This window comes from Bombus fervidus, chromosome 16 (assembly GCF_041682495.2).
Source record: "Bombus fervidus isolate BK054 chromosome 16, iyBomFerv1, whole genome shotgun sequence".
Taxonomy (NCBI): Eukaryota; Metazoa; Arthropoda; class Insecta; order Hymenoptera; family Apidae; genus Bombus; species Bombus fervidus.
Genome location: NC_091532.1, coordinates 7,625,569 through 7,639,993, shown reverse-complemented (window position 1 = coordinate 7,639,993; position 14,425 = coordinate 7,625,569). Strand labels below are relative to the sequence as shown.

Sequence of the window (14,425 nt, the reverse complement as noted above, 5' to 3'; positions counted from 1 at the left end):
AACGATCGATGTAACGAACGAGTCTCATTGCGATACTCTCGCAGAAGGTCGCGGATCGCGCTGGTTCAATCAGCGGAAGTTGGAAATTTCGGCAGGTCAATCGGTCCAGGAGGAGCCCGAATGACGTTTCCGCAGCGGCGTAACCGAGGAAAAAAGGTTCGTTCGAGAGATCGGCCACCGCTTTTATGCGGAACTTGTATGCAAAACTTCCTGCTCGTTAAAGTCTGCTTAGTCGGAGTTCTCGAGAGAGTTCGCCGAATAGATAGAAGAGGAATTAAAGGTCCGCAGGGATGACTTCCCCGGCGAATTCGCGTTTCTGGATTCTTCGATCGGATAGCAGAGAACGGAGTGAAATGTATTTCGTAAAATCCTTGGTCATGCGAAGTATGCAAACAAATTTTATTTCTATTTTCCCTTCCACATTAACTTATTAATCGCCTGGCTCCTCGAATCTTTTATAATATTTTATAATCACGAAATTTGTACAGTAGGTAAAATAATTGACGTTAACGTTTATTTTAACGTTCAGTTCGTTTTATCTAGGTTAACGTTTGGCGTTTTTAGTAAACGCATTTAAATAAATCCAATAAATTAGTTTTACATTCGAAATATTTACGAGTATTTTATTTCGGATGTTTCGTATATTTTTGCATATTATGTACGTCCAACATATTTGCGCGTATTTAAATTTTTCACAAATGTATAAACATCCGCAGAATCTATAGTTGATTATTATTGACGAATTATTATTGATGAAGGAATGTAAAAATCTTTTGAGTCATTTTCATGCAAATTCGACAGCTTCTGAAAATTCAATACTTTATTACGTCAACATCCCGGCATACTTGCGTTTCCTAATGGTACGCTATGCTGAATTTTGTGCCTCGTATGTTTCAAGCTCATTAGCATACATGTTTTTTAATTACTTGCCTCAGGGAAGGAAATTCGGACGTGCTTGATGGCTTTAGCTTTCCATTTCTTGAAATAATAAAATCGTATGGATAATTATCGTTTAAAAATTTGTTATAAAAGATTGGAAGGTATTACTCATCGGATTATAAGCAACGCGTACGTATATTTATAAAAGAGAAAATTTTGTTTTAGTTGCATTTGAATTTAATATATTCCATGTGTTAACATAGCTCGTTCACTTTTATGTAGACGAATTTTTTTTATTTTTCGCGGCTTGAAAACACGTAGACGAACATTAGCATGGATTATGGTAAATTAGAGTACTGCAACTCTTTTAAATAGCGAAGGAAAGAAAAATTGCGTCGGAATGAAAGAATATCTCATTTCGAATGAAACATAAGAGGACCATTCATTTAAAAAGAGAAAGATATAATCCTCATTCAATTTCTATGCATCAAATGTCCTCATTAACATGAATAATATGGTAAACAATCCGTTCCAAAATAAAGTAACGTTTTGAAAAAATATTTCGAAATGTATTGTACGCGTTTCTCATTGATAATGTTAAAACACAAAAACGTGTAACGTAGGTCGGGTACTCGTAATCCTTTTTATATGCGACTTTCTGTTTCGGGTTGTCTGGAAAAAAAAAACAGAAGCTGCAATCACCGAAATGGAAAATCTCACGGATGAACGAAAGAACATTTCTCTTCGGTTGACTTTGAAATTCTACAAAATTGCTTTTGGGATCGCGTTCTCTGATGGAACACAAACACGTGCGTCAGAAGAACATTCGAAAATAGAAGGTCCGAAAATGAAAAGCGTGGAACGAAATTTTGTCACGAACGATAAACTTGCTGAATTTAAATTTAAATCCGATTGGAACAAAATTCAGTATGTTACAAGGATAAGCGACGATAATTCTAAATAAGTCCAAGCCTTCGCTTTTACTTTAATACGCGTATGTGAAGTAATAATTAATTTAACGTAGATGATATTAAAAATCCTTTGCTCTCTACGCTTTTAAAACTATGATTAATTACAGGATTTTTATAAAGTTCATAATGGAAATAACCAGCCTTTGCATTTAATGCTATAACCAAAAAACGAATGAAACGCATCGATAGGAAGCAAACATTAGATAGCAGCAAACTAAACAAAATTCAATTACTTGAAAAAAAAAAAAAAAAAAAAAAAAAAAAAAAAAAAAAAATAGAAATAATTCGAATTAAATTAAATAATCGATTTCATATTATCCAAATTAAAAAATTGTAAATGAAATACTTAGAAATATAAGAATTTGCATGAGTGATTTTCCATACACAAAATCAATCGTGGAAAATCATTCTCAGGACTCAGAGAAGAATCACCGTTCCGTAGATCAAGTCGTTCAATTGATATCCTCGACTGTACCTTTCGTAAAGTCGAAGGTTAATTCCGTGGAACCGAGTTATCCGCGAACCCAGCCATTCGAACGCTTGACAAATGTTCAAGTTTATTACTTCGAAATCCGGTTTCATCCGTCTCTCGATAAAATACGCGGCAATGAAATCACAATCGATCGTAGGTGGTGCTCGGCGGAGGTAGGCGTCATTTCGTGCCGAAAGTGATCCAGGATCCGGAAGAGCCGGATAAGGAAGGCAGGCGATTGGACGGAAGAAATCTGATCGAGGAGTGGTCGAGAAACCATCGGCTGCGTTCCGCAGCCGCGAAATACGTTGCTAACAAGGAGCAGTTCGAGAACGTCGATCCACGGAAAGTGAACCATCTGCTAGGTAACGAACAGAAACACGTTTCTACATTTATACACGTGTATAGGGGAGGAAAGAGGAATTTATTAGCGATGAATTTAAACGGAATTCGTGACATTCGCGAAGACCTACGTGATCCAAGTATACGCTACCGTACGAAAGTATTTGCTTATATTATAATCCTCGTCTTTTGCTATTAATCAATTTATAATACGAAACAAGTAGAGGAAAATTCTTTATCGACTTGTTTCATTTTTCTCTGAATATTATCGTGTTTTATGTTATTCATACGCAACAAGAAAGAAGAAGAGAAAAATTGTACAATAAAAACCTGTACCATTTAGTTATGAATGTAGACGTACGCTAAATAATGTAGGTCGCTGAAGAATAATGCAGATTGAACAATATGGATTATATATTATGCCTTCTGGTAATCATCGATCTTGCACGATTGCGTTAATCCTTCAATACAGTTAGCCCTTAGTTAGTCTGCCCTAATTATGATCCGCGTAACGTTTGAGTTTGAGATTACACTTGGTTTATTGATCAGAACTGTTGATTGCCTTCGATGTTGTATAATAAGCAACGTTATTAACCAACGATAAATTGAAATGTTTCTCATACATTTTGGACATGATTTTTTAGATTTCTACAATCTCCATTGTAAATACGTTTTAATTGTTCTACGATTATAATATAACGAAGCTCGATCACAGAGAGAAACAAACGAGATAGAAGCTGTCCTCTTAGAAATTCCGTGACTCACTCTGTTTCATGCTTTCCATCATTTCAGGGCTATTTTCCTATTCCCATATGGACTTCGACGTTGACCGAAACACGAATGGAAGTGGTGACCCGTCGCTGGCAGAAATGACGATAAAGGCGCTCCGTGTTTTGACGAAAAATCCCGAAGGATATTTCCTTTTCGTTGAAGGTATGTATGTAGGACTTATGTGCTTCCAACTTCTCGTGGATGCATTACCACAATGTTTTATCAAATAGTTTCGTCGTTACTATCGGGCGTTCAAAAATAAGTGGATGGCAAAACGAAATTCGCATACGTGGAACTATGAAAGATGTATGCCCTTAAAGTAACTATAACGAACCTTGAAAAGAATTTGTCGAATCCAAGCAAATTTCGCGTTTCATCGTTTCGTACTTATCTCTCACCACCTTCGTGTGAATTTTATAATCGACGCGCATGTGGCTACGTAATTGAAATCCTTCGACGACAGAATACGATTGAGCTAATACTCTCGAGAGTGTTCCTCTTTCGAGAATAGGGAAACACGAGTTTCCTGCGCGAAGATTGCGTCAGCGTTCTGTACTTTATCGAGTTTATAGCTTTCCACCTCCCGGTAACCGGTATGTACATCTCACGTTCTTTCGTCGTTGGGAAAAACGTTTTCTCGACTTGTACGAAAATACACTTCTTTTTTGTCTTCCCCTTTCTCGCCCAGAAGAGACCGCTGAACCAGCCATTTTCCTGGCCATGGAATCTTTTCTCGTGTATTTTATCGTTCGTAGACGGAATAATAATTGCTCCTTTATGTCTATATACATACATATATATACATACAACCGCTGGCTTTTTCGCTGGTTCGTTGGCTTCTTATTAAAATAAAATTATATATAAAGTAGGAGAAGAAAAATTTGTAGACTTGCAATTTTAAGGTTTGAACAGGAATATGTATTATTTCAATAACTTGAAATTTCTGAGAATTGCGAAACATATTCATGCGTCGCTGGAGAAACGATTTTATATACAACATTTCAAATGTTGCAATTCTTTATTGTCTTGCTTCTTTTTATCTTCCCTTTGTTTCCTGTTCTTTCATCCGATTGAATTCTGAGCATGACATCGCACGTTATAACTTGCACCTATTGTAAACCAATCGGCTTTGTTCACGCAAAACTTTGATTAATTCCCTTGTGACAACCGATTTCACTTGGTAAATCGTATCTGATTCTCGGTTTGTTGTTTTTCAATGGTATTATATTGCTGAATGTCGATGCATTTCGCAACATTGATGTTGTGACGGACTAGGCCCGTGATAGTGTTGTAGTTGTTGGCTGTAGATGTCGCTGCTGGGAGACTATTGTATTTACTTCCTAATTATTGTGTCGTGGAAGAAAAATATCGGAACTACGGGGGCACCGGGATTCGAACCTGAGTCCTGAACGTTCGTAACCAAAGGCGCTAATCACTGCGCTATCGTCGTCCGGTGCTAGATAATGTCTAGTGGCGGTATTTGTAGTCGAGTGCCGCCACAATGTCATAACTTGTGCAAGATCCAGTGGTATTGTGAAATGGATACTGTGAAACAGTATTTCTTCGACAAAATATTACCACTTATTGTTAAATTTTTCACGTCATTTCCTGTTGCCTCACCTTCGTATAATATTATCTTTCGAATAACATTCAGAGCATCGAGTGGTATTAATTTCTTGCACAATGCATAGCTGGCATCTCGTTGTACGTCTCGAATGTGTTAATTCTCTCCAACAACAGGTTCACCTTGAATATACTACACGAACAACGTTATCGGTTCAATGAGCATCATATAGAGGTACGCGTCGAACTAACGTGAGAGAAAATCGCGTGCTTCCAAGATAACGGAATACGCGTCGTTGGCATAATCAGATCCGGCACGTCGCGTCGTTCCATTATCGGGCGATAGTATAACGTCGCTGGTCGATTATACTTCGAACTTCACCCTAAGATCGTCTTCGTTCGTCGAGCACAGACGTGGCTGCTTTGTAAACGATACCGAAATCCGGATCCAAAGTTTCCTACAGCACGACAACTGTTGCTCCCCCGCCACCAGCTGGAGAACTCGTACCTCCACGGATAAATTTTGGCAAGATATCCCTGGCTCGGTTGAACGCATCGAATACACCATCCTCTCGCCTGCGAGTCTGCTAAGATTTCGGTTATAGAATCAGTTGACTTCACAGTTTGCCGAACTTCTAATGTATTCCACGAACCAAGTTTCATTTCACATTGTTGATCTGTAATCCGAGATATCGCTTGATTTGTAATATTCTGATTCAATCTAGCGTGCAAGATATCATTATTGCGATAGTTTCATGCAACCTGCGTGATAATGCATTAATAGAAAATGATAAATGCAATAATATTTATTTATTGAATGAGGGAAAAAAGGCCTCTTCTCTGCAAGAACCCTTATCACGCCATGCTGAGATCCCAGCTTACTTGCGATTAACATCACATCAACCAAAATGATCTGTTTCCTGATAGCTGAACTAAGCATTAATGTAAAAAGATGTATCTCGATACTATTTGGCGTAATAGGTTTGATAATATCTTTAATATTAAACATTGAGCGTTCGTAACGAAAATGTGAATTTTCCAAGCTATTTGGGAATAACGATTGCTAACGCGGAGAAGGGAGAGTCATGGTCGTTTATCAAAAAGCTGCTTGGTAGCATTTGTCGACTTATTGATCTTTCGACATTCGAAACGAATGATGTGGCTATTTATATTAAAGTCATTTCCTGTGAGCTTTCGTAATTATAATAATAATTACTACAATGTTTAACCAAATATATTTACCATGATTAAATTTATAAATTCATCGTAACATAAGATACTATTTGGAATTTACGAGAAACAACAATTTCAATAAAACTTGTTTGGCCCGATAATAATCGCGATCTGGACACGTAGCGTAAAATATATTCCGTGTTATTCGGTTCACCGGGTAACTGCTCTCGATGAAACATTTCAGTTTTTCGTTAGAAAATAACGTTCCACCAGATTTTTACAATTTTCTCTCTCCCTCCATTTTATTTGTCAAAATCATTCCCATCGAGCGCTGAAAGCTGAAACTTTTATTCCGCGATTACGGTAAACTCCATATGAAAATTCTGAACAATCCGTACAAATGAGAAAAAGGGGATTTAGGTTTTTCTCGCCGGGAATTTATCTAATTTTATGCTAAATAAAAATAAGCATCTCCGGTAAAACCGTGTCAGCTGGGACGAGCTGCGTTTAAAAGATCACATGGTGCAACCCGTGAAAAACAACCGAATACTTTTTCCTCTGCCTACCCGTGGGATGTCTTATCCGTGTTCTTGTTGCGTTGAGAGGCTTCGTCAACATGTTTAAACCCATCAAGAGAGAAAAAAAAAAAAAAATGCACGTGTGAAAAACCATGAGAGCAGAGGAATTAGTGGGGCAAATTTAAAAAACTAATGTCATGCATTTATTTTCGGCTGTGTGGCTTTAATTTGATCCTGAATTTATATGCATACATAGTCGAGTAGAATCAAACGATTGTTTGGAATTTTTACAGTGATCTGCGGAGGTATTTGAATAATTACTATAGAGAACTCGTTATAGTGCAAATAAAAATCCAAAATGATTCGTGCAATACACGTAATATATTCATAAAAGATTTATTCCTATCGTTAGTCGATACCTATCAAATATTTTTACGTGTCAGTTTGTACGTAGCTGAAATATGAAAATACTTGTAAAAGGTTGACGAGTAGTTAAACAGATGCGCGGAATCGTCGCGTCGCTGCAAATCGACGCTTTAATGTAAGTTATTTGTCGCACTGGTCTTGAGTTATTCAGATGAAAATCTGAAATTTGAATCGGATAGAAGGAACTGCGAAGTTGGCGCGTCGAATAAGCGTTCATTACGAGGCTTCCTGTGAATCTCTCCTATAGATCTTAATTTTATGGGAGTTCTTAAACGACGCTGTAATTTGGCTTGAGTAGATATTAGATGGTTCCTTGATTTTTTGCCAATTGTAGGATAAAATGATATTTTTCTAAAATATCAATTATGTAAAATGTGGTATCTTTTACTCGACAGACACCGATATTGTATCCAAAATAAATTCGATGAATGTCTGATCGTCGTTGCTTATAAACCTTTGTATAACTTTACCTTTATATGGTTGGAATATTTTTTTCTGATAAATTTTGATTGTGAAAAGTTTGATTTTACTTTTATAACAAAGCACGTATTTTCAAGAAATTAAATTTTCTGCTAGGTAAAGTACTTGGAAAAGGTATGGAAGCGATTGTAGTACAATACCTTTTTCAACGAAATCTTTGTCCTATGATTCAATAGCAATAGCGCTGACCCGTGGTGAAACTTCACGTCACTGTTGTGCATCAAATGCCAGGAAAAATCAATTAAAGCTATTGCATCTCTATTTCCAAACGAAAAGCGGAACGATGATATTTTTTGTAAGAAGAATTCATTCCATACAAGCTTTATGAAAATAACTAAAAAGCTTTGGTGAACACGGTGGAAATTGTACAAAACAAAATAGATACAAAAAGTGAAGCAATACTGCTTCATATAGCTCGCCTACGTTGAAACGCAAATTTTCATTTTTCCAGTTATTTCAACAACGAATTTCCCTTCTGCGAATGCACGCTACACACAATGCATATAGTATCATTTAATTTCATTATGCGCGTATTAAAACTTATACTTTTCATCACGCCCTGTGCACGTGTAATCGATGAAATGGAATTCACTCGGCTGAATGAAATGAAAAATACTTTTTCACGCTTTAATCTCTCGAAATAATTTTTGGCAATACTGTTGGATATTAATACTAGTTTCAATCCCAGAAGGATCGTTGCATGTAATATTTTCAATATCAGTTTTTCTCGGTCCATTAATTTTTTCGTTCCAAATCAAATTCACTCTTCGCCGTATGGGCATTCCGCTCTGAACTGCCTTTGGTTGACAGCGACGAGGAACGTTCACCAAACCACACAGCGTTCGTTACACAAATTCATCATTCGCCAACGTGCATGCTAGTGGCACACATACCTACTCTTCCAACACATAAATATCATGCTCTCGAATACGTGTTCCCATCGAGTGCAGAAGTGTTGTATGATTTTATAAAATATTTGTTCACGATCTCGTAGCGATAAACAAGAAACTATATCGTTTTGTTGTCGATGAATCATTTTCACTTTTAAAGCAATTCGTTTGATACATTTCTCAATCTTAGACTGCAATGGATACGATATTTATTTACTGATATATCCAAGCAGAAATAACGTTCCACTTAGTGAATTATTCGTAGACGTACTCATTCGTGTTTTATCGCGATTGTTGATTTATTGGGAACAACGTGCTATGGTAAACAGAGGCAAAGATATTCCACGGTATATACTATTACCAATTGGCGTGGTTATATGATTATTCATCGACACGAATCTAATTAAAGCTGAATTTCAACTTTCGCAAATAGACCATTTCTTATATTTTTAGTAGAATTTATGTTTATATAATTTATATAGCAGGATCCACTACCATTTTGACTAATGTAATTATATTCGTAATTAACTCCGACCCCTATAATCATTCCTAGTAACAAGGAGAGAAGCTGAGTCACAATGCATACTATACAGTGAAACGGGGCAATGTGAATAATTATATTGAAATTCTCTGATTCTATTATTACGCATGGATTCGTAAATTTGATACGTTTTCGATAACAATGTGCACCTATAATAATGTTATACTGAAATATTGCTGCATTTGACGAAGAAGTTTTTGACGTGATTGGTAATTATAAATTGCAAATTTATTCGTGATAGATAAAAATAGTTTCTACTCGTTCGATTAAAAAATTACCTGTACGTATAGAAGGAAGTCTACTGTATTCATGCGTTTCGATAGATATAACAAAATCCTTTAGATAAATACGCATCTTATCGTTTTCTCTATTAGTTTCGTTTCTAGTAAAATTCATGTGTATCACAATTCCATTTAACCCCTCGATTGATCACGGTTTACGTAAATTCCTGACATCGAACGCAATATACGCCATCGAAACATCGATTCTCCTCGCTTGTATCGTTCACACCATCTTCCCTATCCCATTCAATCTTCTCCGTCGTCGTAAATACTGGTCATCGCAAATACGATACGGCGTATTCATTCACAAGTTCGGCGTAACGTGGTCGGGACAAAATTAATGCTCACCAGTAAAATCGGATCGTTGCAGTTAGCCATGGCGCCGCTTAGTCGAGCCAAGCGATACGGTATACCATTGGGTCTTTTAACGCGATAGCCTAAGATCGAACTGCAGAATGTCTCGTTTCATCCCTGATTGCTTCGATCCACCCTGCAACCGAATTCGATTCCACACTCTCGATTCAATTCTCGCTCCCTTGAACGCGTGCACGCTTCCGATTCTACGTAATATCGATCCTGCCATTCTCGATCGTTTCTAAGTGGCGTACTGGTGAACTTTAAGTCGAACTTTCAGTAATCCATTCCGGAGGCAACGTCGTTTGCTCGCTCGATAATTGAATCCGGGATTCTTGCGGATCGTTCTGAATAATTAGCGTTAACTGCCAATGACCATGGTACTTTCACAAACGCGAGTTCGACAGTAATGCTGATGACGCTCGTTTCCCCTGCGTCGGATCTCTAATTTCGTCCCTAGTTTTGTTCCTTCTTTTATCTGGTTTTCGCCATCCCTTCACAGTGACAGGAAAAAGGATAAGGCCTTTTTCACACGGCTATACATCTACTGCGATACGCGTATGTTGGATACCGATGTTATGTTATTGATTATGCAGGGGTTAATACGATGATTATGTATACTATACGATGTTTATGTGTACTATAATGAACAATGTACAATCGGTATTCGTAATAGGCTTATCGCATAAGTGTGTCGTCATCGCAAGAAGGCTAGAAGACATGAAAATTATTAATAATATTTTCGTAACGGAGAATAAATAGCTATTTTTCTACGAAAGTATATTCTTTCATAAACAGTGAAGTTAAATAAAATGTCACGAATATAGTTTGACTAGCGTATCAAAGAATTAATTCTTAAATTCGCTTCTCGTGAAATCTGTAACGTCGTCGTCGTGTCGAGTCAGTTGAGTGTGAAGCGTTTGACGTCAGAAATGTGCATTTGTTCTTTTGTTTATACTATACTTTATAGCTTTTAGGAAGTTAAAAAAGTTCGTACTTCACTTTTCTTTTAACTTTAAAGATATTAAAGTCGTTGACAGGATTATAGGTAGCTTTCTGTAACGTGACAATATTGATTTTAAAGTTACTCGCGTCCAGAGTTTTTCATAGTACACGTAAAGTTGATTCTAAATTGAATAGAACTTATTGGTCGGTTAGCTCTGTCAAAGGATATTTCATGTCATATGGTTCGTTCTGCCAACTTTCGATCAAATTGAATTATCGCGTCAAATTATCGCGTTAATTGATATATATGTTAATAACTAAAGCTTAATAGCTAACAAAATTCAACTGATGCCAGATGATTTTATGTACAAATTCAGCCTTCAAATACTTTATTTAAAATTATTTCTGACAGTGACTATTTTTCTCAATAATTTATATTAAATTTTTCGTAGATTATTCGCTTGAATCTTCATACCATGACCGTTCGCTATACTAACTGCATTTCCCTAGATATCTAATTCAACACGAAGGGTCTATTTGCTTGTCTCCAGGTGGCAGAATCGATCACGCGCATCACTATAACAATGCCTATCGAGCGTTAGACGAAACACTGGCGCTGGAGGAAGCCGTGAGAGCGGTGATGAAGGAAGTGGACTTGTCAGAGACGCTTCTCGTCGTAACGGCGGATCACTCGCACGTACTCACGCTTGGTGGCCTAGCGACGCATCGTGGTAATCCTATATTTGGTAAGTGAAGCGATAAATCAATATTCGATAGTTCCATAATCTGTACTGGCAACCGAAACGATTCACCGTGTACCGATAATTATCGATATATGTTGAAAACTTGCAACAAATAGCCCAGAAACTATTTCTCGTAGCACGTAAACTTATGTTTATACGCTGCGATAATTCGTGCCATTGTTTAAAATTCTACGCAATAATCTTTAACAATAAGAGGATCTTGAAGCCCTCTGTGGTGATATATCTAACCTGCAGCTCGTTTATAATTTTACCAACACCGATTTCCACAATCGTAAACGCCTCGAAATTTATACACTTGTTAACCTTTAAGTTTTCCCAAGTTTCCCCAAGAGCGGCTACAGCAATGGGAGATTTAAGTTTTGCCAACACGATTAAAACTTGTACATATCTTTTAATTCAGCTCATCGTTACATTTCATTTCTCTACTATAACAATAAGTTTCACAATATGAGCGCGGCTAAGTGCGCACATTATTTTCGCGCAATAACGCGAGCTTTCGTGCACAAGAGTGGCCGATCACATTCGGATAATACAGATTTTCAAGAAAGCGAGTTTACTTTAATGTAGTTTAACTTAATATATTAATCCTTGTGCAACGTACAGGTGCAAGCAATCATACAGTCGTAAAGCAGTCCAACAAAAGAAAACAAACGACACAAAATTATTTAGTGAACCAACAAAAAAAAAAAAAAAAAAAGAGAGAGAAGGAATAATGCAATTTCCACGAACAGTTTCGTAGGTGGAAGCGTAGGTTTCGAAATCTAATCTGGATGAAACGTAAGGATCGTGCCCATAACTCTGCTGTTATTTTCCCTCCGATATTTCGCAGATCTATTATTAACATCGTTATTTCTTAAACATCGTTTCATAGAATACATAGAAAGAGAAAGGTGAAAAGAAAACGCGTTCCCGATCGTGCTAGTACGTTAGCGTATCTTCCGATCAAAAAATCGTCAATGTAATTAAAATCTCGTCGTTGGACAGAAGCAACGAAGCTTCGATTCTCGATATTAAATTCGCAAGAAGTATGGATTAAATGAAATTCCTGAACATCATTCACAATAATCCATGCGATTAAACAACCATGGTTTTCTTTTTAATTAATTAAAAAAAAAAAAAAACTGATTATGTTAAAAGTCGTCTCGCTGCATTTCACTTCTTTATCCAGATAAAAAATTGCATCGGTTAATGGAAAATATGGGACTCCGTACGATTATCACGATACATTTACCATTTATTGAAGAGAATTTCAATTAATTTATTTTCGTTCGCAACGAAACTCGTTACATTCGTAAAATGTTAATAAGCGTCGTAAGATCATGACCGATAGTAAGAGAATACCGAGCAGCAGAATCGTTGATTAGCACGAAGAACGAGCTGAATAAAATTCAATTTTTCTGGAGGATTCCGCAATGAAGAATATAGACGTTCGATCCGTGATTAAATTAAATCGCGAAAGAATGCAAAGCGCATTCTTCGATGCTGAATCTCTTACCAGAGTCGATCAACCTCATTCACGGATGGTCTTACGTTCTAAAACCGAATCAAACGAAGAAATTAATATCGGTGACACTGCTGACGATTTAATTTTCTTTCCAAGCTAGTTCTCTGATTCGTGACTGGCCTAATTTTGTTTCACGCCCGCCTTCCGTCTATTCTTATTGGTCTTTCATTTGTCCCCTTTTCATTGAATCGACTAACTTCTCGACGAGAAACGATCCTGTATAACAAAAGATCTGAAACAATGTTATCGTTATTGAAAGGCGACATGAAACGCCACGTTCGAAACAGAACGACGCCGAGAATGTCAATGGAATATACATAATACCGAGAACGTTGACGATATACATCTGCATTGATCATTTTACGGTCCGTTTTTCGACTATTGATCGTTCGAAACTTTTCGATGCGACACGCCAGTAAAACAGCAAAAGTAGCGAAACAAGAGACCGTCGTCCATCAACGTCCTCGCTGAATGCATAATGCGCTGCAGGATTTGCAACGTTCGATTTCGCATGGGCCACGGTTGGTCGCAAAGGGAAAAAACGTATTTAACAGTGAGTGACGAGTCTGTTTCGGCCAGTTGGTTCGATGAAATTCGAGCATGATTCTGTATTCAAGCCGCGAAAAGGAGAAAAGATCGGGGACCCCGCCAATAATTTATCCGGTTTGGCTTCGTCTCTGTCGGGTTTGCCTCGTCTCGTTGAATGACCGGAAAGGGTCGCATGGCAATCCAATACCAGGTAAGTGATTCGGTACACCATTTTATATACCCTCCAGTCACTTCTTCATCGCGTCTGGAAGGGCGGGACGTCCCTCCAATTCCAAGGTCCCCAGCTTCAATGCGATCCAATCTTCTTGGACAAGCCCGTGCGAACAGAATCGGAACGTTTGTCCGTGCTTAAATCGAATCGCGGCGAGAAATGCAAAGGATAGTTTTTGTGGCTGGTGCGTGAATCGCCTGGCTCGTTCGAATCCCTCGATCTCATTTTCTACGGTGTCTGGACCGCCTCTCTCGTTCGTTCATTTCCACAGTTGTAGCCACGGCGATAGTTCGATAGGCAAAAGGAAGGTTGTTGTTCTAAATAACGCGAAACGATTTTGACCCTTTTCGGAAATTCGCCGGATGGAGATTTGGAATTCTATAGCTCTACGGGGTGCTATTTCGTCGGAAGTTGCCAAAGGAACAGTTTCGTTTTCGTTCCGTTGAAAGGCCAAGGGCGTGCAGAAATATGGGGAAACCATAAATCGCTACTATGATAGTCCTTGGCTTTCAGTTTCTTTTTTATTATTTCTACTCTCGATCGTAGAAAAATTCGAAAAATCGATAGGCAAAACCAGAGACGAGAGCATGCTCTACTCGTGCCAGTTTCACCATCGATTTTTCAAATTAAATTTTCAGAAACAGGTTGGTCACTCGAAAACGCGCCTACCCGACCAGAGACTGTGCCAACCTGCCTGGTCCTATCTACTTACAATTAACAAACACACCAGAAAGTATGCTACCTATCCTATCCAGCGCTATATTTAAAAAATAGCAAAACAGGCACACCAA

At 37.7% G+C, this 14,425-nt stretch overlaps 1 protein-coding gene across 1 annotated transcript in view; it reads left to right on the top strand.

Annotated features, from left to right (window-relative positions):
- The window catches only part of LOC139995922 (alkaline phosphatase-like), a 234,210-nt gene that overhangs the window by 173,259 nt on the left and 46,526 nt on the right, over positions 1 to 14,425 (top strand). The window contains exons 5-7 of the mRNA XM_072019865.1: positions 2,480 to 2,687; positions 3,457 to 3,597; positions 11,158 to 11,352. Of these exons, the coding sequence (XP_071875966.1) occupies positions 2,480 to 2,687; positions 3,457 to 3,597; positions 11,158 to 11,352 (544 nt within the window). The remainder of the gene's footprint in view (positions 1 to 2,479; positions 2,688 to 3,456; positions 3,598 to 11,157; positions 11,353 to 14,425) is intronic.